This window comes from Phyllostomus hastatus, unplaced genomic scaffold, assembly GCF_019186645.2.
Source record: "Phyllostomus hastatus isolate PE091 unplaced genomic scaffold, TTU_PhHast_1.1 phas_contig_86, whole genome shotgun sequence".
Lineage (NCBI taxonomy): Eukaryota > Metazoa > Chordata > Mammalia > Chiroptera > Phyllostomidae > Phyllostomus > Phyllostomus hastatus.
In genome coordinates, this window is record NW_025333977.1 from 87,395,723 (window position 1) to 87,423,714 (window position 27,992).

The following is a 27,992-nucleotide window of genomic DNA, read 5'->3' on the forward strand; positions in this document are numbered from 1 at the left end:
ATATAGGACAGAAACTTATATCTACATGAAGAGAAGAAGAGTATCAAAGACAAAATAAATGAAGGTAAAATAAACATTTTTATTTTTCTTAGTTGATCTAACAGATGACAATTTGCTTAAAATAATAATAACAATAATGTATTTGATTATGTGTGCACATATATAGATACCTTATGTCAGGGTGGATGAAGAAACAAGAACCAACTACATCTTGTCAGCAAGAAACCCACTTTAAATATAAAGATACAAATATATTAACAGTAAGTGGATGGAAAAATATATCATGCTAACAGTAATTAAAAGAAAGCAGCAGTGCTCTAATAATTTTCAGATAGAGCAGACTTCAAATCAAAACAGATTATCAGGGATAAAGAGAAAGAGATGAACCCACCATCACTGTTGGTGATTTTCTTAACATCCTTCTATCAGAGATGGATGCATCTAGCATGCAGAAAATCAGTAAGGCCCTACTTGAACTCAACAACACTATCAACCAACTGGATATAATTGATGTTGAAAGGCTACTTTCAGCCCAAAACAGCAGGATATACATTCTTATGAAGCTCACATAGAATTTTCATCAAGATAGACCACATTCTGGACCATAAAAAACATTTTAACAAATGTGAAAGAGTAGAAATCATACCATGACCACAATGGAATTAAACTAGAAATAACAGAAAAATAACTGAAAATTCCCAAATATGTGGATATTAAATAATACATTTTTAAATAACACATGAATTAAAAAAGAAGTCTCAAGAGAAATGAAAAAAAGATTTTGAACTAAATGAAAATGACAATACAACTTATCAAAATTTGTGGGATGCAGTGAAAACAGTGTTTACAGGAAAATTTACAGCACTGAGAATGCATATATTAGAAGAAATATCTAAAATCAATCATTTAAGCTTCCACCATAGAAAACTAAGAAAAAAAGAGCAAATTAAATCCAAAGGAAGCAGAAGAATTAGAGTATAAGTCAATGGAATTGATCAAGGAAATCAATAGAGAAATCAACAAAACCAAAAGCTGGTTCTTTGAAAAGATCACTCAAATTGATCAGTCTCTAGCCAGTCTAATTAAGAAAAAAAGAGGCCAGCATTGTCCTGATACCAAAAGCAGACAAAGATATTTTAAAAAAGAGAAAACTACAGACTAATATATCTCATGAACATAGGCATAGACATCTTCAACAAAATATTAGCAAATTGAAGCCAACAATATTTATAAAATGTTATATATCACAACCAAGTCATATTTATCACAGGTGTGCAAGACTGGTTCAGCATTTAAAAATCAATAAATGTAATCCATAACATCAACAGTCTAAAAAAGAAAAATCACATTATCATAATTAATAGAGGCAGAAAAAGTATGTGACAATATCCAGTACTCATTCATGATAAAAACTCTCAGTAAATTAGTAATAAAGGGAAACTTCCTTAAGTTAATCAAGAACATGTACTCTACAGAAATCTACATCATACTTAATGGTGAAGAACTCAAAGCTTTCCCACTAAGATCAGGAATAAGGCAAGTATGCCCCCTCTCTCCACTGCTTTTCAGCATTGTACTGGATGTCCTCACTAATACAGTGAGACAAGAAAAGGAAATAAAAGGTATACAGATTGGGAGAAGAAATAAAACTACCTTTGTTAGCAGAGGAATGTTCATCTATGCAAAAAAAAAAACCCCAAAAAACAAACAAAAAAAAAAAACAGAAAGAACTGACTAAAAAAATCCCTCCTGGAACTAATAAGTGATTACAACAGGTTGCAGGATGCAAGGTCAATATGCAAAGTCAATTGTTTTCCCATATATCAGCAACAAACTAAGTGGAATTTTAAATTAAAAACAATATTATTTACATTAGCATCACAAAATGAAAAACTTATGTGTAAATTTAACAAAATACGTACAAGACCTATGTGAGGAAAACTCCAAAGTTTTGATGAAAGAAATCAAAGGACTGAATAGACAGAGAGATAGTCCATGTTCATTGATAGGAAGACTCAATATCGTCAAAATATCTTCCCAACTTGATCTATAGATTCAATCTCATTCTAAATCTCTGCCAAGTTATTCTGTGGATATAAAGAAAAGAACACCCTGATTTTTTTTTTTAGAGATAAAAGACCCAGAATAGTAAGCGCAGTATTGAAGAAGAACAAAATTGGAGGACTGACACTACCTACTTTGAGATCGGCAATATAACTATAGTAATCATGAGAGTGTAGTATTGAGGAAAGAAAAGACAAATAAATCAATGAAATGGAATAGAAAGTTTATAAATAGATCCATATACATATAACAAACTAATCTTTGACAAAAAGAACAATGGAGCAATGATAGTCTTTCTTAACAAACAGTACTGGAACAACTAGGCATCTACATGCAAAAAAAAAAAAATCAAATCTAGACACAGACCTTAAACCAGGAGTGTCGAACTAATTTTCACCAGGGGCCACAGAAGCCTCACAGTTGCTTTCAAAGGGTGAAAATAATTTTAGGACTGTATAAATGTAACTGCTCCTTAACTGTTGAAATTACATTCAGCCCTTTGAAGGCAACCATGAGGCTGATGTGGCCCCCATTGAAAATGAGTTTGACACCTCTGCCTTAAACCCTTTATAAAAATTAACTCAAAATGGGTCACAGACTTCAATGTAGAATTGCAAAATTCTAAAATTCTTAGAAGGTAGCATAAGAAAAAAAGTAGATTATGTTGAGTATAACAATGACTTTTTAGATGTAACACCAAAGGCACAATTTGTTAAATAAATGATGGATAATCTGGACTTGATTAAAATTTAAAACTTCTATAATAGACAGTGCTATTAGAGTAAGACAAGTTACTGAATAGGAGAAAATATTTGCAAAAGCATATCTAATAGAGGACTGCTATCCAAAATATACAAAAAAAAAAAAAAAAACCCTCCTAAACCTCCACAAGAAAACAACCTGATTCTAAAAAAGACCAAAGACCTTAACAGAGACCTCATCAAAGAAGATTAATGGATGACAAATAAGCATTTGAAAAGATGCTCTATATCATATGCCATCAGGGAAATACAAATTCAAACAACGAGATACCACTACTATTAGAAGGCACAAACTCTAGGACACTGACTACACCAAATGTGGAGCAACAGGAACTCTCATTCATGGCTAGTAGGAATACAAAATGCTAGTCACTTTAAGAGGTAGTTTGGTGGTTTCTTACATACTTTTATACTATGATCCAGCAATCATAAGTATAGCTTAAATAAATCCAGCTCCTTGGTATTTACCAAAGGAGTTGAAAAAAACCTACATGCAGATATTTATAGCAGCTTTATTCATAATTGCCAAAACTTGGAAGCAACCAAGATGTTCTTCAGCAGGTGAATGGATAGATTGAGGTGCATCCAGACAATGGAATATTATTTGGCATTAAAAAACATGAGCGGTCAAGCCAAGGAAAGACATGGAGAAAATTTAAATGCATATTACTAAGAAAAAGAAAACAAAGCAACAAACAACAAGTATTGGAGAAGTTGTGGAGAAAAGGGGACCCTAGTGTACTGTTGGTGGGACTGCAGACTGGTACAACCACTATGGAAAACAGTATGGAATTTCCTCAGAAAACTAAACGTGGATCTGCCTTTTGAGTCAGCAATTCTACTGCTGGGATTATATCCTAAGAACCCTGAAACACCAATCCAAAAGAACCTATGCACCCCAATGTTCATAGCAGCACAATTTACCATAGCCAAGTGCTGGAAGCAAACTAGGTGCCCATCAGTAAATGAATAGATAAAAAAACTATGGTACATTTGCACAGAGAGCAAAGAAGGAGCTCCTACCCTTTGTGACAACATGGATGGAACTGGAAAGCATTATGCTAAGTGAAATAAGCCAGGCAGTGAAAGACAAATACCATATGAAGTCACCTTTAACAGGAACCTAAACAACAAAACAAAGAAACAAGCAAAATATAGCCAAAGACACTGAAATTGAGAACAAGCTGACAGTGACCAGAGGGGAGAGGGGAGGGAATTTCAAGGGAATTTCAGGGGAGAATGGAAAGGGTTTATAGGAACAAAGATAAAGGACACATGGACAAAAACTAAGGGGAGTGGAAATAGGAGGGAGGTGGGGAGGGAGGGGTGGGTGGGATGGGATGGGAGTAATGGACAGAAAACTGTACTTGAACAATGATTAAAATTAGGAAAAAAGAAAAAAGCAAAAAAAAGAAAAAGAAAACAATCTGAAAGGGCCATGTTCTATATGATTCCAACTATATGATGCTCTGCATAAGGCAAAACTATGGAAATTAATAAAAAAATCATTGGTTGCCTAAAATAGCTCTAAAAAATTAAGTCTTTAAAAATGCAAACATTCAGTGGAGTGTGTACTAACAGAACAGGATTTGGTACCTTTATGAAGTTTCTCTGTCTGTGTAGTTTTGTTGGCCTGGAAGGGAAAATCTAGAAGGCTATGGGTGTGGCCAACAGTGCATGCTCCCAGTACCTGGGTGGTAGTGAGGAGGAAGGGCCTAGCATGAAGGAACAAGAGCAGCACCACTGCTCTAAGGACACCAGGGCCAGGGTGAGTGTGCCTGACAATGGGGTCCAGGACAAAGCAGGGCTCGAGCCAAAGAGGGAGCAGATATAGGGTCCCTGGTTTTGGGTCCTGATCGAGGTTGGGTATAGGTGGAAAAAAGATCATTCTTTGCCCTTTCTTATTCACATTTTACTCTCCCTAAACTAACTGAAATGGAAAAAAGAGAATAGGTTGGAAAAAATAACAAATTAGTTAAGAAAGAAACTGTATTATTATCATAGGATTTCTGTGAAATTATCACTCCTCCCTTGCATCCTCTTCTCCGAACCACCTTATGGATCCTGAGTCATCAGAAACCTTAGTCTGAAGGCTTCATTAAACTTTATCATAATCTTAGCACATTTGATCAAATGGTTCAAATGTGTAATTATTTAATGTGGAAGACAAGAATTTATTCTCTTGATTCAAGCTAATGGTGTTATAATAATATATGATTTACAATGATATAAAGCTGATTTGAAGCTATTTCCTCAAGTAGAAATTATAGTAGAATAATTTCTGCTGAAAACATAAACTATAAATACTATGTTGTATACATATGTTAGAAATTCATAGCAACCACTGAAAAAAATGATTTCAATATCCATTAGAATTCAGGATTAAAAACAACTTAAAGTACTGACTTATTACTGCTTGAACCTTCAAACAGATGCTTCTTTCTAACTGGACTGAGGGACATTATCCCTAGACTTAAACTGTTAAACTGCCTTTGGTTGTTTTTCAAAATGAAAATCTCTTATTTTGCCATATGCAGTTATTTATGTAATTTAACCAATTCTTCTACCAACTAGAAAGTATATTTTCTTTTAAATGCAAGTAGCTGTATGTATTTTTTGAATTTTAAAAGTAGTACATGTCTAGGTTTTAAAAAACTTGAAAATTCAGAAAACTATAAACACGAAAAAATTGTCTCTATAATCCTACTATCCAGATATAACTGCTGTTATTATTTTATTGAATACCATCTAGGGATTTTCTATGCACAAAATACAGTTTTTAAAAACATAAAAATGTACTCCTATTATAATACTGCTTTATAGTGTTCCTTTTCTCTCCTTTACATTAAATCTTGGACATTTTTGTATGTTCTTAAACAAACATAGGTTATGTTGTTTCTTTTAATAGCAGCCTAAATTCTATTATGAGTATGCCATATTTTAAGCAGTTCTTCTATTGATGATAGTCATTTAGGTTTGTAATTTTTACTCATGTGAGTCTTGATGAACACGTTTGCATACATGTGTGCACGCTTGCCCCGTTATTTCTGAGTATAAATTACTAGGAGCACAATTGCTGGGGATGAAAGGGTGCTTTAAGAGTTTGATGTATAATCATTCAGTTTCCTTCTAGTTCGGTTGTAGTTATTTGGATTTCCAGCAACAGTTTATGAGAATTCTTGTTTTTTCACAACTTTATCAATGCTGGGTACTTTCAATTTAAAAAAATTTGCTATGTAACATGGTAAAATAGCATCTTGGTGTTTTAATTTGCTTTTCTTTGATTATTAATTATGTTCACTATCTTTTCATATGCTTTTTAGGTTTACTTTTTTTGTTTTTGTGAATGTACCCATTTTTTTCTGTGGGTATTCAATTGTCTTATGGATTTACAAGAGCTTTTTACATAGAAAAGGCTGCTTAATTTTTTATCATATCTTGCAAAACCTATTTCCAAGAGTGCCATTCACATTTTAAATTTGTTTATGATATTTTAAGGTATTGAAGTTTCAACTCAAATTTAACTCTATTGATCATTTGCTTTTTTAGTTTCTGGTTTTCAGATGGTATATGTACTTATGCTTCCTACTACTACTTTTATTAGTCTCACTTTTGAATTATTTAAAATGACTGGAATTCATTTTTTGTGTGTAAGGGATGGGGTCCTCATCTCTTTTCTGCTCCTGTATTTGCATTTCTGAAGGGAAACAGCTAAAATTGAGTGTGTAACTAAAAGCGGAGAAGAGGGAAACGGGAAATAGCAATTCTGAATAGGTTCAGAAGTGACTGTAGGGACATCCTAGTATCATTATACAGCTTTATATATGACAGCTCTGCCCAATGATACACAGATAAATAGACACTTTTGTGAATAGTGCCCCTTCAGTTTCTTGGCAGAGGTGAGAAAAAAAGGCAATTCTCTCAAGGTTACTGGGCATAATCCTATTTGAACTGGATTTGTAACTTTGGGCTTATCAATGTTATAGGGGAGAGGATTTAGTGAAGCTCATTTATATCTACTTGATTATGTAATATTATAAGTGATTATATTAGGTTTTAATTTTTAAAATAATTTTCTCTTTTAGGATACAGCCATATACTTTTCCTCCCACTTCAACTAAGTACCCACCCATCACTTCAAAGTATACTGTGGGCACTCAGACTGATTACCGCGATTCTGAAGCTCAAACAGATCCGTATTCTCCAGAATACGTAGTATGTCAGGATTCAGTCCCTGAGCTCTTGACCCTGGCAACTCTGACTTGGGGTGAGTTGGAAATTCTCTTGCATATTTGAAGGTGACAGTCCTGATAACCGTGCTAGCTATTGAGTTCCTGGAAATTAAGATCACATAAAGGCAACTAAGTATCTTGCTTAGTGGAACTACTTCGCAGACTCACTGATACATTTGTTCAAAGAGAGTTACATCTTTTTCACTGTAAGGAGGCTTATTGTACTTTATTCTTGAAGCTGAAGTTATATTTTGGCTTAATTTTTTCCCCAATCAATGCTCTTTATTTAAAAAAAATAAATTTATTGGGGTAACATTGATTAATAACATTATATAATTTCCAGGGGCACGAGATTATAATTCAACGTCTGTTCTAACTATGGAAGTCTAGTTTCCTTCCATTACCATATACTTGACCCCCTTTACCCACACATTGCCCTCTCTTCACCCCCTTTCTCCTCTGGTAACCACTATCTATAAGTTTGTTTTTGTTTGTTCTGTTAGGTACTTTTTGTTTTATGTTCCACATATGAAAAGGGACCCCTTGTATACTGTTGACAGGAATTTAAGTTAGTATGGGCACTATGGGAAGCAGTATGGAGGTTCCTTTAAAATTAAGAATGGAAATACTGTATGATCCAGCAATTCCTCTTCTAGGTTTTACCTAAATATGTGAAAACTCTTGTTTGTAAAGATATATGTACATCCATGTTCATTGCAACATTATTTACTATGGCTAGGACATGGAAACAACCCAAGTATCTGTCCACTGATGGATGATTGGATTAAGCAGTTGTGGTACATATGTACAATGGAATACTACTCAGCCATAAAAAGATAAAATATTGCTATCTGTGAATACATAGATGGGTCTTGAGAGTATTAATTTTGTGATAGCTCTGCTGACTACTCACCTCCTTGCTCTCATTGTTTCTCCTAGTGAATTAACTCCTTTTTTTACACATAAACCTTCTTTGAATGTATAATAAATTTCAATATATTACATATAATATCTTACTTTTCCAAAATATCTTGGAATCTATCAAAGATCTCTTACATACTTTATTGGATGCCTTCTTTTGATACTATCTCTGAAATGCTAATATTTTTCAGGCTCATAAAATTCACTCTAAGAATAATAAAATCTAGTCTAAAGGCTAGATTTCACATTATGTGAAACTGTAGGAATTAATAGGAGAAAGGACCTTTAGGAATTGTTAGACATTAGCTTATCAAACTCACTTGATTGTAGCTGGGAAACTGAAAACCAGAAAAAATGACCCCTCCAAGGTCATGGAAGTAGTATGCTGTAATGATTTTTATTAAGATGAGATCAGTTTTGTTTTCCCATTGTAATGATTGCTATGGTCAAGTCTGCATCACCAGCAATGAAGATACTCATTTGTGAGCTCCAGTTCTGATTCTTGTTTCCTGGGCTCACTTTGTGAATCTAGACTAAGCATTCTTGACACCCATGCTTTGACACTGAGGCTCTATTTTCAGGCCTAGGTGGCAGATTAAAAACATGCTGAAAACTTTCCCTTCTGTACTGAACACATTGAAAACATATTTAAAAAATTAATAAACACATAGCCACACTTAAAAACAAGAAAGAAAATTTCTATAGTCTAGACATGGAGATGTCTCCTTAAAGAAATGGCTGGGAACCTATAGTGATGGTGAGCAGGGAGCTGGATCCAAGCTAACTGCCTGAACAGAGGAGGCAGAGACTTTTCTCCTGCCCATAGGTGGGACTGAAGTCCAGTGCCTACCTGTCTACGATGATAGCCAGAATTGAGTTAGGTACTCCTGCCTAGGGCCTTGTACTTTACCTCTTGACCTGCAATGGGCTTGACATTGAGCTGAGTCGGACCAGTGCCAGGTTCTCTAAAGCAAGAGCTCTAGGCAGGGGCTCGGAGATGTTTCACTAGGCAAAGAAACCTAATCTGGAGACCTGCTCCTGGAAGCACTGAGGTTGGAGCATCATACAACTCTCTATGAGTCAGGCCTTCATCTGTGAGGCCATGGGTAAGGAAGGGTTCACATGGAGGCCCACATACTATATGAATAGATGTTTAAAAATCATAAATCAAGCTAATATCTGTTAAGTAAAATACTTAATAGTGCTTTATTAACAGTGCAAATAGTGCTTTATTAACATGTTGAATGTTTAAATTTGTAATCACAAACCCCATGTTGGAATGTGGCAGCAAGGGGTAAGACTACCTATGGCCTGCCCCTTTCTCTGTCTCTGTTCCATATCACGAAGGGCCTGTCATGCATGCAGGTGATTACCCCACCTCGCTTTTCCAACCTCTATTTCCACATCTCTGCAAACAGCTGACACTTGGCCACCTCTTGGGCTTACAGGTGAACAAATAACAGCATACAGTCTGCCCTCAGGAGTCTGAATCCTGGGAAGAGGCCCATGTAGATTTGGGAGGTGGGCTTGGGGCCATCTGTGGAAGGGTCTCTAAGGGCAGGGCTAGATCCCAGTGGACATATTCCCTTGGCCTCCTCACATTGTGATGACAGGCAGGGCTCTGAAGAATTTGGCTGCAGAACTGTCCCTCTCGCCAGGTCAAAAAGTACACCTGTTCAGGGTGCTCATGAGAGAAACCTGCAGGTGATTTAAAAAAATAAAGAAAATTAAAGAATAAGTTACTGAGCAAACAAAGCAAGTGGAACAATTTGGAAAAGATGCAGCAAGTACTTTTTAAATCCCCGAAGAGGTGAAGAGGGAAATAATAACAATGAAAACAAGAATGGGAGCTATGAAAAAGAACCAGGTGGAATCACTGGAAGGAATATTAATTAGCTTTAAACTTGATTAAAAAGGTGTTAGTGGAAATTTCTGAGTTAAAGGAGAAATATATTGTTTCACAAATGGTAGAGGGGAAAGAGGAAATAACAGAGAGCTGATGAGGGGGTTAAAGCAAAGAAAAAACACAGTGAAGAGAAAACACATAGTAAGATATCAGAAAAATGTTCAATCATTTTAGTAATCAAAATACACAAAAGTGACTTAAACTTGCCTCTTAAAAATTTTCTTGGGTTGAACTAATAAAAACCCAGCAAAAGTAGCTTGCTATTTATAAAATAGCACTGAAACTGAAAATGAAGAGACGGAAAAAATATACTGATAGCTAACCCAAAGAAAGCTGATGTAACAATGTTAATATTAGACCAAATTTAATCAGAAAATATTAAAAGAGCAAAGGAAGGACATGTAATGCTATAAAAGAATATATCTGTCATGAACTTGTATGTACCCTAGACTCAAAATGTAAAGCAAAAATTGATTGAATCACGAGGAGAAATAGACAAATCCCTACTAATGTGGATTTTAATGGTCTTCTTTCAGACTAAGCTATCAAAAGTTAGTAAGGATTAGCCGATTTGAACAAGATGATTAATGTGCTTCATTCATACAAGAGAGTTTGTGTGAGGTAGGCCATGGCCAGGCCTGCTGCTGGTCTCACTGTGTGTTAAGAAACAGAATGTGGAAATACTTGGCTGCAGCACTGCAACAACATAACATGGTTCTGGGCTCCTTTCACTTGGCAGATTCCTCACTTCACGTGTTTATAGTCGTTTGATTCATGAGAAAGACCCCACTATAATTCAGCAGGGAAAAGGACGTCTTTTCAAATAAATGGCAATAAATCAATTAGATATCCATGTGCAAAAAAAGCTTTAATTCTGATTCCTACTTCAATGTCATCCCAGTAAAAAACCCAACAGATGTGTGTGTGTGTGTGTGTGTGTAAACTGAAAAACTGACTCTAAAATTAATATGGAAATGTCAAAGGGCCAAAAGCACTCAAGACAAATGTGAAGAAATAGAACAAATACACACTAACAGATATAAAGACTTAACTATAAAGTTGCAGTAACTAAAGTGTATGGTATATTCTCAAAGACAAACAAATATGTCATTGTTCTAGAATAGAGTTCAGAAATTAAATCACAGATAAATATTATCACATTAAAACAAAGATGACACTGCAGTGCAATTGGGGAAAAATGATCTTTTCAGTACATGGTGCTGAGTCAGTTAGATAATCATCTTGAAAAAAAGTGACTCTTGATTCCTGTTTCACCTCACAAACCAAAATCAATCACAGATGTTAAGTGTGAAAGGTGAAACAATAAAACTTTTAGACAGAAACATAAAAGAATATTTTCATGACCTTGGGTGGGCAGATATTTTATTTATTTTTCATTTTTTAAAATATATTTTATTGATTACACTATTACAGTTGTCACATTTTTTCTCCCCTTTACTCCCCTCAGCCCTGTACCCTACATCCCACCATCATTCCCCGAACTTAGTTCATGTCTATGGGTCACACATATAAGTTCTCTGGCTTCTCCATTACCTGTACTATTCTTAACCTCCTCCTGTCTATTTTGTATCTACCATTTACACTTCTTCTTCTCTGTACCTTTTCCTCTCTCCTCCTTCTTCCCCACTGATTACCCTTCATGTGATCTCTATTTCTGTGAATCTGTTCTTGTTCTAGTTGTTTGCTTAGTTCATTTTTGTTTTTTTAGGTTGAGTTGTTGTTAGTTATGAGTTTGTAGTCTTTTTACTATTTGTAGTTTTGATCTTTTTCTTTTTCTCAGATAAGTTCCCTTTAACATTGCATATAATAAGGGTTTGGTGATGATGAACTCCTTTAACTTGACCTTATCTGGGAAGCACTTTATCTGTCCTTCCATTCTAAAGGAAAGCTTTCCTGAATAGAGCAATCTTCGGTGTAGGTCCTTGCCTTTCATGACTTGGAAGACTTCTTTTCAGCCCGCTTCTTGCCTGTAAGGTCTCTTTTGAGAAATCAGCTGACAGTCTGATGGGAACTCCTTTGTAGGTAACTGTCTCCTTTTCTCTTGCTGTTTCTAGAATTCTCTCCTTCATTTTAATTTTGGGTAATGTAATTATGATGTGCCTTGGTGTGTTCCTCCTTGGGTCCAACTTCTTTGGGACTCTCTGAGATTCCTGGACTTCCTGGAAGCCTATTTCCTTTGCCAGATTGGAGAAGTTCTCCTTCACTATGTTTTTAAATGTTTTCAATTTCTTGGTCTTCCTCTTCTTCTGGCACCCCTATGATTTGGAATGTTGGAATATTTCAAGTTGTCCTGGAGGTTCCTAAGCCTCTCCTCACTTTTTTGAATTCTCGTTTCTTCATTCTGTTCTGGTTGAACGTTTCTTTCTTCCTTCTGCTTCAAACCATTGATTTGAGTCCTGATTTCCTTCCCTTCACTGTTGTTTCCCTGTATGTCTTCCTTTATTTCACTTTTCATAGCCTTCACTTTTTCCTCTATTTTGTGACCATATTCAACCAATTCTGTGAGCATCCTGATTACCAGTGTTTTGAACTCTGCATCAGATAGATTGGCTATCTCTTTATCATTTAGTTGTATTTTTTCTGGAGCTTTGATCTTTCTTTCATTTGTGCCATTTTTTTTTTGTCTCGGTGTACCTGTTATGTAGTAAGAGGCAGATCCTTAGGTATTTACCAGGGTGGGGCAACTCACATTGTGGTGCTATATGTGTGGGAGGTATCCAAGAGGGAACAATGCTGCTCTCTTGGCTCTTTTACAGCTTTCAGTCACTTTACCCATTACCCACAAGCAGATTGGGCTGTTCTGGTACTGATTCCCGGGTAGGAGCATTTGTGTATGTTCTAGGACTCTGTGGGTCTCTCCAGCAAACTCTCCCATGAGGCTAGAAGTTTCTCCTGCCACTGTAACCCCCACAGATTTTGTCAGTCAGAGGTTTTGAGGCTTTATTCCCATGTACTGGAACCCTGGGTTGCACCATCTGTCTTGTTCCTCAGTTGTTCCTCCTGGTTTATCTACATGCAAATGTGGGACCACCCACTCTGCCAGCCACCACCTTGCCCACTTTGGTCCTCCAGCCACTGCCTTGCCAAAAGTCCTCTCCACCCCAGCTGCCTGTCTCTGCCCCTCTTACCAATCTGGATAAATATGTCTTCTTTAACTCCTTGGTTGTTGGATTTCCATACAGTTCAATTTTCTGCCAGTTCTGGTTATTTTTTGCTTTTTAAATTTGTTGTTGTCCTTCTTCTGGTAGTGCGAGGAGGCAAAGTATATCTGTCTGTGCCTCCATTTTGGCTGGAAGTCCAGCAGGCAAAGATTTCATTAAATAAGACAAAAAATGCTAATAATAAAGGGGAAAATGAGAAATTAGATCATATTAAAATTAAGAACTTCTACAAAAATCACATGATCATATCAATAGATGTGGAAAAAGCATTGGATAAGGTACAACACCCATTTATGATAAAAAAAACACCTAGCACAGTGGGAATAGAGGGAGCATTCCTCAATATAATAAAGGCCATATATGATAGACCTACAGACAACATCATACTCAACAGGCAAAAACTTAGAGCTTTCCCACTAAGATCAGGAACAAGACAAGGATGCTCAATTTCACCACTCCTATTCAACATAGTACTGGAAGTACTAACCACAGCAATCAGACAAGAAAAAGAAATAAAAGGCATCCAAATTGTAAAGGAGGAAGTAAAACTGTCATTGTTTGCAGATGACATGATAGTGTACATAGAAAATCCTAGAGACTCCACCAAAAAACTACTTGACCTAATAAATGAATTTGGCAAAACAGTGGCCCACAAAGTCAATATTCAGAAATCAAAGGCATTTTTGTACACCAGCAATGAAATATCAGAAACAGAAATTAGGAAAAAAATCCCATTTGGTATAGCAACAAGAAAAATAAAATACCTAGGAATAAACCTAACCAAAGAGGTGAAAGACCTGTACTCAGAAAACTACACAACACTGAAGAAAGAAATTAAGGAAGACACAAGAAAATAGAAGCATGTACCATGCTCATGGATTGGAAAAATTAACATAATCAAAATGTCCATACTACTCAAAGCAATTTATAGATTCATTGCAATCCCTATTAAAGTAACAATGACATATTTCACAGATATAGAACAAACATTTCAGAAATTTATATGGAACCATAAATGACCCCAAATAGCTGCAGCAATTTTGAGAAAGAGGAACAAAGCAGAGGGATCACAATATCTGACATCAAACTGTACTACAAGGGCACTGTAATCAAAACAGCCTGGCACTAGCATAAAAATAAGCACATAGATCAATCGAATGGAACAAAGAGCCCAGAAATAAACCCAAGCCTTTATGGTCAGTTAATATTTGACAAAGGGGGAAGAAGCATAAAATGGAGTAAAAATAGCCTCTTCAACAAATGGTGTGGGAGATCTGGACAGCTACATGCAAAAAAAAAAAAGTGAAACTCGATCAGCAACTTACCCCATACACAAAAATAAATTCAAGGCGGATAAAAGACTTAACTTAAATATAAGCCATGACACCATAAAAGCCCTAGAGGAAAACATCAGCAGGAAAATCTCAGACATTCCACACAGCAATATCTTCACTGATATGTTTCCTAAAGCAAGGGACTTAAAGGAAAGAATAAACAGATGGGACCTCATCAAATTAAAAAGCTTCTGCATGGCTAAAGAAAACAGTATTAAAATGAAAAGATAACCAACTATATGGGAAAACATATTTGCCAATGATACCTTGGACAAAGGTTTGGTCTCCAAAATATATAAGGAACTCACATGACTCCACTCCAGGAAAACAAACAACCCAATTAAACAATGGGCAAAAGACCTGAACAGATGCTTCACCAAGGAGGACATAGAGAAGGCCCAGAGACATATGAAAGGATGCTCAGCATCACTGACCCTCAGAGAGATGCAAATTAAAACCACAGTGAGATACCACCTCACACTGGTCAGAATAGCCATCCTAAACAAATCAACAAACAAGTGTTGGAGAGGATGTGGAGAAAAGGGAACCCTAGTACACTGTTGGTGAGAATACAGACTGATGCAGCCACTATGGAAAACAGTCTGGAATTTCCTCAGAAAACCAAAAAATGGAACTGCCTTTTGACCCAGCAATTCCACTGCTGGGATTAAACCGTAAGAATCCTGAAACCAATCCAAAAGAACCTATGCACTGCAATGTTCATGGCAGCACAATTTACAATAGCCAAGTGCTGGAAGCAACCTAAGTGCCCATCAGTAAATGAGTGTATAAAAACACTGTGGTACATTTACACAATGGAATACTACCCAGCAGAGAGAAAGAAGGAGCTCCTACCCTTTGGGACAGCATGGATGGAACTAGACAGCATTATGCTAAGTGAAATAAGCCAGGTGGTGAGGGACAAATATCATATGATTTCACCTTTAACTGAAACATAATCAACAAAAGAAAAAAGAAAACAAAATATAATGTGAGACATTAAAATTAAGAACAATCTAACAATAGCCAGAGGGAAGGCAGGAAGGGATAGTGTGGAGAAGGGTTTTCAGGAACTAGTTTCAGGAACCCTTTTCAGGGTTTTAGTATAAAGGACACAGGGACAAAACCAAGGGGGAGGGTGGAAGCAAGGGAGGGAGTTTGGTTTGGCTGGGGTTGGGGGAAGGGTGGGGAGAAAAAGCAGACAACTGTAATTGAACAACAATAAAGTAATTTAAATAAATAAATAAAAATAAAATTAAAAAAATGAACTTCTGTTCACAAACAAACAAACAAACAAACCACACATTAAGATAGTGAAAAGGCAGACCACAGATTGGGAGAAGACATTTGCATTACAGCTATATGTAGCAGAAGACTCAGAACTGTAGCATTTAAAGAAATCCTAAAATACCAATAAGGAAAAGACAACCTAACAGAAAAATGAGAAAATAATGTAAGGAGGTGTTTAATAGGATTTTCAAATGGATAATTAACATATGAAACAGTGTTCAACTTAATTGTTCATCAGGAAAATGCAAATTAAAATCTCATGTGTTACTACTTCACACATACCAGAAAAGCTAATATCAAGAAGATTGACATTACTAAGTGGTGATAAGGATTTGAAGCAAAGAATTCATATACTGCATATATGTGTGTGTGTGTGTGTGTACACACACACAACTATTTTTTTAAATGGTTTTGTAGTATCCTCTAAAGTTGAACATACTACCTATGACCCAGGATTTTCATTTCAGATATATACTGAAGTACTTAGTTCTACTAACAAATGCATATATATATTCACCAAAAGACAAGTGCAAGAATGTTCTTAGCAGCACTATTCATAGTAAGTCAAAACTAGAAACAACCCAAATGTCCATCAACCATAGGATGGATGAATAAAATATAGTATATTCATACAATGGAATACTCCATAGCAATGATAATGAAAGTAAAACTACATGTAACCACATGGGTGAATCTCACAGATAATAAATGCTGAGCAGAAGAAATAAGACACAAAAGACTTCCTACTTTGATTCCATTTATATAAAGCTTAAAACCTGCCAAAACTAAGTTAGTATGTTAGGAATTATGATGGTGGTTATCCTTGAGGCAGCAAGAGATTAGGAGGGAGTATGATGGGCAATTTTGGGTTCTAGTAATATTCTGTTCCTTGATCTGAGTGCTGGTTATATGGGGTGTTCATTTGTGTGCCTTTATGCACGTATGTCATGCATTAATAAAAAGTGTACACAAAAATAAGTGCAAAATAGGTCCTGACTGGTGTGGCTCAGTGGATTGAGTGCCAGCCTGAGAACCAAAGTGTTACTGATGCAATTCCCCATAAGGGCACATGCCTGGATTGTGGGCCAGGTCCCCAGTGGGGGATATATGAGAGGCAACCACACATTGATGTTTCTTCCCCTCTCTCTTTCCCTCCCCCTCTCTCTAAAAATAAATAAATAAAATCTGTTAAAAATATAGGTGTAAAATAATGACACAGTGCAAAAGGTTGACACTGTAAGCACAAAGAAAAAATATTAAGTGCTTAGTCTGTCCTGAGAGTGGTTCCAAGTGCTTTACTTTTTAATTTATTTAATCTTTACAAGTTGAGTGAATAACACAACTTAAATCAGAAATTAACACTATATAGCCCTGGCTGGCATAACTCAGTGGATTGAGCACGGGCTTCGAACCAAAGTGTTGCAGGTTCGATTCCTAGTCAGGGTACATGCCTGGGTTGCAGGCCATGACCCCCAGCAACCGCACATTGATGTTTCTCTCTCTCTCTCTCCCTCCCTTCCCTCTCTAAAAATAAATAAACAAAATCTTAAAAAAGATTTTTAAATCTTTAGATCTAGATCTAAATCTAGATCTTTAAATCTAGAGATCTAAAGATCTAAATCTAGATCTTTAAAAAGGCAAAAAAAAAAATAGCCATTAGGGCCATAAGGTAATTTTTTGGATAAAGGTTAATAGTACAGCCAAACTTCTTATAGTAAATGTCAAGACAAAAGACAGAGATAAAAATAATGTGTATCCTGGATATTATCCTTCTATTATTAGGGTTGGAAGGGGGACATAACTACAGAATAAATTATTTAAGAATCATAAGAAAATACTGTGCATATCTTTTTGTCTGGTATTTTAAAAATAGATAGATTATATATTTTTAAGGAAAATAAAAATTACCAAATTGGTTTCAAGAAGAAATAACAACCCTGAATATTATAATAACTATAGAAATTGACTTGGTAAAATAAATTCTTATAAGAGTACCATGCCTAAACAGTTTTACAGATAAGTTTACAACATCTTTAAAGTAAAAACAAACTCTGTTTTATGCAAATTCTTCCAGCAAAGAGAAAGAGAGAATAGATGTTAATTTATTCATTTTATGAAACTAGTATAGCCTTGATTTGAAAACTGAATAAGGATAATACTAGAAAGGAAAATTATGGGTCTATCTCACATATGAAGAATATGCAAAAATTCTAAATAAAATACCAGCAATCAACTCTTGCAGTATTTGGGGGACTTCTGGTCAAGATGGCAGTGTAGGCAGACATGGCTCACCTCTTCACACAACTGCATTAAAATTACAGCTAAAAAATAGAACAACCATCACTCAGGAATATCAGAAATCAATCTGGATGGAAGTCTTAACAACTACGGAATTCAAGAAACTACATCCTTCCAGACTGGTAGGAGTGGCACATAGAATGGGCTGGTCCCTCACCCATGTGGATAAAAATTCAGGAGTGATATCCCGGGAGCGAGGAGTCCCAGCCCAACACCAAAACCTTAGGCCACGGTTCCTGTGCCAGGAAGATAAGTCCCCACAACTTCTGGCTGCAAAAACCAGTGGGGATGGAGTCAGTGGAAGAAACTACCGGAGCCCCAAGCAGTACCTCTTAAAGAACCCACACACGAACTTATCTACTCAGACTTACTCTCTCTGAGCTCCAGCACTGGGGTAGCAGTTTGAAAGATACTGGTGGTGTACAGGGAGAAACTGAAGTATCTGGCATCAAGGCAAGAAGAGACTGTTGTCCCTTTGCAATCTTCCCCCCACAGAGCCAGCAAGCTGGTACCATATATGAGATTCCAACAACCTGGCTAACACTATTTGACCCACCTTGGAGGTACCCAGAGACTCCACCTCATCCAATTTACGGCCCACAGAAGCTGCTTTTCCATAAGAATGTCTGGTCTTGTCTCCTAAATCCTGTCAAACAAGCCACAGTTGGTTTCAGTGAGCCTTCTGGCAGCCAGATTAGAATCATAGCTTGGCTTTGCCTGGGAATCTCTGAGCCCAGCACAAGTAGCAGCCCTCTCAGATTGCTTTACAGCTCACACAGGATGCCCCAGGAAAAATACATGTGGGAGCTAACTTTGGCCTGCACCACCCGGGAAACTCTAGGGCCAGTGCACTCAGTGGAGGGCTACAGCCCATGTCAGAGTACCACCGTGCTGCCCCTGCACAGCTGATCCTCCATAGAGGGTAGAGGTTGGTGGTCATGGTCACAGCCAGTTCTTGCACCTGTCTGGCCTGGGTAAATCCCTCCCATTGATCTTCCAACAGCAACCAAGGCTCAACTACAACAGGAGGGGAATACTAAGCCCATAAGAAGGGTGCACCTTGAGTACCCAGCTTGGGTGATAAGGGAGGCTGTGCCACTGGACCCTACAGGACACCTACTATATTAAGCCACACTACCAAGACACAGAGTCAAAGAAACTCTACCTAATACATAGAAACAAACACAGGGAAGCTGCCAAAACAAAGAGACAAAGAGACTTGGCCCAAATGAAGGGACAAATCAAAACTCCAGAGAAAGAGCTAAAAAAATGGAGATAAGCCATTTACCAACTGCAGAGCTCAAAACATAGTTTATAAGGATGCTCAAAGAACTTATTGAGGACCTCAGCAGCATAAAAAGGACTGAGTCAGAAACAAAAGATACACTAATTGAAATAAAGAACAATTTTGCAGGGAAACAGCAGTAGAGTGGATGAAACCCAAGAATCAAATCAATGATTTTGAACTTAAGGAAGCAAAAAACAACCTTGGAAAACAATGTGAAGAAAAAAGAATGAAAAAAAAAACCGAGGATAGTATAATCAGCCTCTGGGACAACTTCAAGAAGTCCAACATTTGTGTTATAGGGATGCCAGAAGGAGAAGAAAAGGAGTAAGAAGCTGAAATCTATCTGAAAAAATAGTGAAGGAAAATTTCCCTAATTAGGTGAAGGAAATAGACATGCAAGTCCAGGAGGGACAGAGAGTCCCAAACAAGTAGATGCAAAGAGGCCCACTCCAAGACACATCATAATCGAAATGCCAACAGTTAAAGGTAAAGAGATTCTCTTAAAAGCCCAAGAGAAAAGAAGTTAGTTACCAGATGGTTGCCAGATGGGAGGGGGGAGGGGAGAATGGGTGAAGAGGTGAGGGGATTAAGAAGTATGACTAGGTAGTTGCAGAATAGTCATTGGAAGGTAAAGCACAGCATAGGAAATGGAGTAGCGAAAGAATTTATATGCATGACCCATGGACATGAACAATGGTGGGGGGATTACCTGATGAAGTAGGGGGTGCTGGGTGAAGGGGGGCAAAGTGGGAAAATTCAGGACAACTGTAATAGCATAATCAATAAAATATAATTTAAAAATCTTATAGTATTTAAAAAGATGACTTATCATAAGCAAGTGGGTTAATCACATAAAATCAAGTTTAGTACAGTATCAGAAAACCAATATAATTTAATATTTTAACAGAAGATGTAGTAAAAATGCTTTAATAGATGCAGAAAAAGTGCTTAATAACATTCAATACTCATTTAAGATATAAACTCTAAATAAACTGGGATCAGAAGGAAATTTTAGTAATTTAATTAAAGGTGTCTACATAGCCTTCAGTAAATATAATAGTAGTGGTAAAACTTTAGAAGCTTTACCTTAATATTTAGAAAAGACAATGATCTCTTCTTCACTACTGTTATTTAGAAGTATAGAGAAGATCTTAGCCCAGAGCTTACTGAGCTAGGCTACAACCCTTTGCCTCCAGGTGACATTTTTGTATGTGATAATTATTAGTAAGTGCTTCTGGTGTTTAGCACATGGGATGTGGTTTGAGGAGTAGGCCAGCATGGATACTGAACATTTTGTCCTGCATGGGGCAGTGCCATACAAGAAATAATTGTCCACTATGGCAGTAATAGTACCCTTACTGAAAAATGTTGAATCAGTGCAGTAAGATAAAAGAAAATAAATGAAGTTTGAGGATTAAAGGCAAAACTATCATTATCTGCAGGCAATGTGGTTGTTTAAAAAATCAAATGAAATAACAAAATACTAGAATTAAGAATTTGAGTTCAACAAGGTAGTTAATTACGAAATCAGCATACAAAGATCAGTAGCTTTCCCATATATGAACAACATCTAATTAGAAATGTAAAATAATATTTTTAATAGCAACAAATAACAAAGCACCTAGAAAATCGCTTAATAAAAACATGTGCAAGGCAGTTATGGAGAAAAATATAAATTGTGACCTTCTGCAAATTGCTTTGATATGTCTTTGTATTTCAAAATATAGATTTGTCTCTATAGGGCATATCAAGGTGTGATTAATTTTTCAAATACTTTCCAGCATCTTATATGTAACTAAATAAAATGTCTTCTGGATGAAAATTACTAACAAGAAGCAGTGCAGGGCACAGCTGTGAGGCACATCTGGAGGGTGTTTCCTAATATTTTATTACCCTGTCAAAACCTTAAATTTAAAGAGGACGGGAACCAAAAGGGAATACATTACACACTGGTAGGTATATGAGCTTGTTCATGTGTTTCTAAAATGTTTTTGCTTCACCTTTCAGGTCGAGGTCTTCCGGCAGGACAAGCTGAGGTAGAGATGATAGAACGTGCCCGGGAGAAGCGTGCCTGGGAAGCCACTCTTCCCTCTCTGAGTGACATCTCCCAGTTTGAGAAGAGAAGGAGGATGATGAATGAGATGGAAAGGAAGGAGTGGGCTTTCAGAGAGCAGGAGATTGAAAAGTAGGTTCTCAGTCACTCAGACAACTGCTCCTGTGCTAATGGGGGTAATGTTAACACGTCCTCTGTAAAGCATTTCCGCAAATGTATTAGGTTTAAAAGTAATTTTCAGTTTGTAGAGATAGGAAATTGGGTTTCTGGTTCTTTCAGGGACAATAACACTATGTATAGTTTTCTCTCCATTGATATAAAAATGTATGATGCCCTTTTTTGTGTGTGCAGTGAAGCATGGAGCCCCAATCTGAGCAGCACCTCTGATTCTTCTCTTTCCTTTTCTCTTCAGTCTCTAATCCAGACTGTCATATAACCCCACTGACTTCTGTGTGTCTTTTAAACTCTCCCTTTCAGTTTATTCCCAGTACTACTGTCTGTAGGTCTTGGCCCACTTCCTGGACAGCCTCCTAGCTGATCCTGTCTCTTATTCCCCCAGTACTGGTTCACAGCCAGTGTGTAGCTAATGGGGCATTTTCCATTTGAAAGCCAAACTGAAATTTCTTCAATTATGAAATGAGCTCAGAGCACATAAATAACAATATGCTGAGGTACATCTGGTTGAATTTTCAATCATTTTAAGTCATGTATTTTTATTAATGAGGTTGTTGTCCCTGGAATATGTAGAAATGAAAACTGCCTAAGAAAGAGGGAAGGTAGGGAAGGTAGGAAGGAAGGAAGGAAGGAAGGGCACTTACACCAAGGTTGTCATTTTTCCAGGCTGTGATGGGGCACCTTATTCTTTGTAGCAATGCTACCAAAGCCCCTGGCAGTGTGCTTACATGTAAGAAAGTTAGGGACCAAGAGGCTCTGGAACTCAGTGTAGTCTGAATTCAAAATATGTTTACCTTTTTGCAACACTTTCTGATTAACCCTGAATCAGGACTGGATGGTGTTTTGGTAAAAGCTTGCTATTTAATAGGAAATAGTGTTTGGAGCAAAGTAGTGTTTATACCCAGTCCTGTCTGCAGAAATTTAAATTTATTGCTGCAATTTATAGAGCTATATTGTTGTCAGAAACACATTAAAAATACTAAAATTTGCCCTGGCTGGTGTAGCTCAGTGGATTGAGCACCAGCTTGTGAACCAAAGGTTTGCTGGTTCGATTCCCAGACAGGGCACATGCCTGGGTTGCGAGCCAGGTTCTCAGTAGAGGGTGCCCCAGAGGCAACCACACATTGATGTTTCCTTCCCTCTCTTTCTGTCTCCCTTCCCCTCTCTAAAAATAAATAAAATCTTTTTTAAAAAAGCCCTAAAATTCTGTCTGGCTAGAATGAAGATATGACCTGAGAAAGTGAGCACTTTGTTAAACTGAGGATAGTTTTAAGAAATATGTTTTGTGTCTCTCCTATGTGCTAGGCTCTGTGCTGTGAGTTGGGGAAACAGGAATGAATAAGACATTGCTATGACCTAACAGAGCTCCTGATGGTCCACTGGGGTGGGGAGGGGGGTGGTAGGGGTTGGGGCAAAAGACCTTCAGACCAGCTCTCAAGTAGGGTCTACCATGTGATGGGCTGCTCTACATACAAAGTACTAGGGGAACCCAGGCAAGAGAACCATCAGTTCTGTTTGCAGTGAGTGGAGATTTGGGAAAACTACTGAGAGAAGGTAGCCTCTGAGCTGGGTGTTGAAGAGTGCATAAGAAGCCAGCAGGTAGATGACAGGATCAGTGATGATGATGATCATCATCATGATAATGATATTCATAGAGTATATATCACTTATAGAGTGCTTATGATATGCTAGATCCAAATTCCAAATCAGTACTTCCAAAAGTGTAGTCCAAAGACCAGCAGCATCAGCATGATCTGGGAACTTGTTAAAAATGCAGATTCTCAGGCCCAACGAACTGAATGAGGGGTTGGGTATAGCCATCTGTGTCATAAGAAACACCAGATTATCTGATGCATGCTCAAGTTTTTGAACTATTCTTCTAGCACATTGTACACATGAACTCATTTCACAATCACAACAATCTAATAGGATAGATACTATTACTACATCTATTTTATGACTGAAGAAATTGAGCTAAGTGATGAAGTTGAGAATTGAACTGAGGACTTCTAACTCAGAAAAAAAGGTGACTGTTGGTGTGTGGCCTATTTTTTTAAACATCCCCCTCTCCATATCACTTGTCACTATTCCTCACCCTCCCATCCATATTCACTTTGAGAAGCTCCACCAGTGTGACATGTCAGCTCCGTCTTTAATTCTTTTGAGTCAAACATTCTGCTTCATCTGCTGAGGACTCGCTTTTCTCCCTTGTCAATATGGCAAATCTCAGTCCTTGTTTATTCTGAAGACTGTCACATCAATGACTACTCTAAGGAGGCCTTCCCCTACCATTTTCCTCCTCCCCCATGACCAGCTGGGAATAGCACTAGACATTGGTGCTGTGCTGTTTCTTCTCCCACAGAAATCTTTCAATTTTTCTGGTCTTGTATTTATCTCCTTGTGTTGTAAATGTCGGTTTATATGCGCACTCCAGTAGAATAATGCTTCTTTAGAGAAGGTGCTTAGTTTTATTCATTGATAATTGTCTGGTATATGGGGAGCACTTAATAAATATTTGGCAAATGAATGACTGAATAAATTACTGTATGAGTTTTGAAGTAGGAGTAAAATGTGTAAATCTCTATTTTATGAAGGGAAGTCTTGATAGCTATGTGGCACAAGGATTGAAATGGAGAAAGCCTAGACTAGCAACTAGAGTCTCAGTTAGGAGAGAGATGACAAACATGAGCTAGGGGATGGATGCAAGAACTGTTTTAGAGGGAAGAAGATTTAAGAGAATGCACAGATTTCTGGGGGAACAAAATGAGTGGTTTTTTTGAGGATGTCAGGGGATAGCCAGAGGTTTAAATAGACAGAAATTCTGGTTCAGAAATATATGGGCTGGTCCTGACTGGTGTGTTTCAGTTGGTTGGAGCATTGTCCCACAAAGCGTAAGGTTGTGATTTCATTCCAGGTCAGGGCACATGCCTGGGTTGAGGTTTCAGTCTTCAATGAGGGTGCATGCAGGAGGCAACCAACCCATGTTTCTCTGTCACATTGATGTTTCTCTCCCTTTTCCCCTCCCTTTCCTGCTCTCCAAAAATAAATAAATAAAATCATTTTTTTTTAAAAAGGAACACTTGGGCTGGAGATAAAGACGTTAAAGTCATTTGTACATGATTGTATACACACACACACAAGCAAGGTAGCCCTGTGAGAACAAGGCAAAGGTAAGGGGAAAAGAAGCAAAGGTCAACTGAGAGCACTGATATGTGCCAGACACTGGCATTTGCACATGCACTATTTATGATAGGATGAGGTTGTTGTGGCAACAACCTCATTTTCTCTTTGCTCCTGTTTCTTAGCCCTCCAGCAACCATGTGACCTGGTATCGTGCATGAACATCCTGTTTATTTTGCCCCATCTACCTGGCACACTCATCTTTGTCCTTCAAAACTGCACCTGTGTATATTCCTGTTGTATACTCACTACTGAGTTGCCACCCCCAGGTCCCCAGTTGTCATACTTTGCCAGAGTGGTCTTTTTAAAATACATGAACATGATACCAGCCTAAACAGAAGATCCAGTTTATGGCAGGTGTTCCCTTTCTCTCTAGTGGAACACCCTATTTAAGATACCATATACTTCTTTGTTTTGTTATTTACTTGAAGACTCCAGGAAATTCGCCTGGAAGTTCTAAAAGAGCTGCTGAAGAAACGTGACAAGAATCAGAATGAAGTGAATATGAAGCGCTTGAATGCCCAATGGTCTAAACTGCAGGAAGCAAAGGAGGCAAAACTGGCAAAGATTCAACGCAAACATGTATCAGGTAATGGTGTAGTATGAACAGTGAAGAGAATGGAAAGTCTGTTGATCAAACCTGATTTAACTGTGACATAATTCTATTTTGATCCTCGTGTTATTTAATAGGTAAGGGATGGAAGATGAGTTATTTCTCAAAAGTATAAGAGTGGACAAAAATTCCTTACTAAGAAAATGAAGTAATGATAACCCAGCAGGTTGTCAAGCTATTGATATAATGGGTGTGTGAGTGCACATGTGCAGATATTTGGCCCTGGATACAGGGTCCTATCTCCCAACTGTTTTTTCATTACTGCCCCCAAAAGTGACATTCAGAGATCTTTGTTCCTACTTCCCCCTTCCCACGAAATTTTAATACCAGTTATACTGAATATTTATGTACAAGTATATCTGTACTTTATATATAAAAAGAGTCAGTGGAAGATTAAGAATGACTAAATAAAAATTTTAAAATAAAATTTAAATTGTTTTAATTTATTACCATACCACTTAACTTTATAGCTATATTTAAGTAAGTTTTAATGTAATTGATTTACTTATAAAAATTGTAATATATCAATTATATCAATATATGCAAATTAGCAATTTATATATGTAATAGCAATATAATCCCATTTTAAAAATCATTCAAAATTATCATTTTTCTAGCAAAAATAAATTTATAAAATTAAATTCTTTAAAATTATTTTTGGTGGCCTTAACTTTTAACTTTTCTTGATATGAGAAAATAGCTTTCAACTTTAGCTGCATTTAGATAGTATCAACATATTTTTTTCCAGAACTTGACATATTCTAATTTATTCCAGTGTTAGCCAAGATGGGCAGGGATTATTGAAAAATCTGTCCTCTTCTCTCCCTTTAATTATTCTATTAAGAGAGAATAATTAATTCCTTTAGTCTCCATTGAAAATGTGCTTTTTTTTCTGTTACTTTGAGCTTCTTTCATTTATTTAACAAAGTTTTATTGAATACTTCTTCTCGGGCCAGAGCTTGGGACACTGTATAAAAGATTTGTGATGAGCACTAATGGAGGACACTAACTGATTCAGCTTCTGTCACTGCTGCCTGGGCCACAGATGACAGACTGCTGTTTTTACTGCTACATGCTTGCTGCAGTGAGCGGCCATCATGATGCCGCTCACTGCAGCAAGCATGTAGCAGCTTCCCTGAGAACAAAGCTAGAACTGGTTTACTAATCTGCACTTGGCTCATTCAGGACAATATTTTGGAGATAGTCATAGAGGTATGTTTTATTGTAGCAATCAGAAGACTTGTGGGAAAGAGAAAGGATGTAGAAGGGAAGTTGGAGAGAAGAAATATCATCAAGGACTACTCTGATTATGCATCACAGGTCTACGGACCGCTCTCTCGTCTTGGACGTTTCCCAGACAACAACTCAGAGGATTTTGTAGTGAAAAACCACTATCTCAACACCTACGAAGGTAAGCAACATACATAATTATTAGTTCAGTATAAGAAGGTTATCTTAGAAATATAAATTAAGTATATAATTTATATTTGTCCTGGGGAGGAGAGTCTTCCTATGCCTTGATATGAGTAGTACTTTACATCTTTTATGCTAGTGATTAGGCTTATCTATTATGATTCTCAATTGCTAACAAAATACATCACAGTCAGATTAGCTAAACAAATATAAGATTGTGTAGTTCAATAGTTGTAGAAATAAAAATAAATAGAATTTAAATATATAAAACATAGGAATTTAGATTAAAGGCTAAACAATAAATAAGATACCTGCTAAAAGTAATAATTAATATATTTAATATTATTAATAATGCAAGTTGGTACAAACTAATACAAAGTACTAAGACCCTAATAAATAAATGGATACACTATACAACAGTTTACTAAGAAGTAAAGTCAATTAGTTACTAAACATTTAACCATGTTTAATGTCAATAATAATCAAAGTTAGGCAAAAATAAAATAGAAAAAGCTCTTATATCAGGTTCATGAAGCAAACAGGAAATATATAATAAAATTAGTCCTTTAAGAAGAAATGCCAGAAAACTAGTGGGTAAGAGATTGGAAAACCAGGGGTTAAATTCATAAAGAGGTCTATTTCTGTTATAAAGTTCAAAAGAGGCTTTTATTTAAATTATTTAAATTTCCTTTGACAAGTTGAAGTCATGGTCAAGATCATGAGTTGAAGGTGACAGTGCTGAACTTGTAGCTCTGGCTTATCATGGCCAGAGCAGAATATAGTAAGTTGGTATCCATCCACTTCAGAATGGTGGTGCCATGTATTACATGACCATTAGTTTTCTGTTGTGGGATTTATTTTTTTTGTAGGGCAATGTTTTCATTTTAGAATACACTTCTCAGTTTTTTAATATAAGCCCCTGAGAACATGAGTTTATACATAAATCTGCTTTATACTTTGGGGATAATTCAATTATATGAGATATACTTTATCAATAATTCTAAATGAGAGCACTTGGCAAATACTTATTAAAATTAACAGTAAGCTTTCAAAATGCTACATTTAAGCATAAACACTAAAAACATGTACTTCCTTTCTACAGGATTAGTTGAACTTGAGTCATGCCTCCCAGAGTTTGTGACACAACCCCGAATCAGATCTCCAAAACCTAAAGTCATCACCACCAAGGCTGGTTTTCTGAAGAGGGCTGCAAGGATGGACCATGAGTTGGCAGAGGTTCATAAGGTATAATCCTTATCTGGAAAACAAGATACTTCTAGTGG

The 27,992-nt window shown here is 36.7% G+C and overlaps 1 protein-coding gene across 2 annotated transcripts in view; it reads left to right on the plus strand.

Moving 5' to 3' along the window:
* The window catches only part of CFAP91 (cilia and flagella associated protein 91), a 73,552-nt gene that overhangs the window by 11,213 nt on the left and 34,347 nt on the right, over positions 1-27,992 (plus strand). For both annotated transcript variants that reach the window (XM_045851468.1, XM_045851469.1), the window contains 5 exons: positions 6,911-7,092; positions 21,284-21,461; positions 25,115-25,272; positions 26,525-26,707; positions 27,812-27,954. In XM_045851468.1, coding sequence (XP_045707424.1) covers positions 6,911-7,092; positions 21,284-21,461; positions 25,115-25,272; positions 26,525-26,707; positions 27,812-27,954 — 844 coding nt within the window. The remainder of the gene's footprint in view (positions 1-6,910; positions 7,093-21,283; positions 21,462-25,114; positions 25,273-26,524; positions 26,708-27,811; positions 27,955-27,992) is intronic.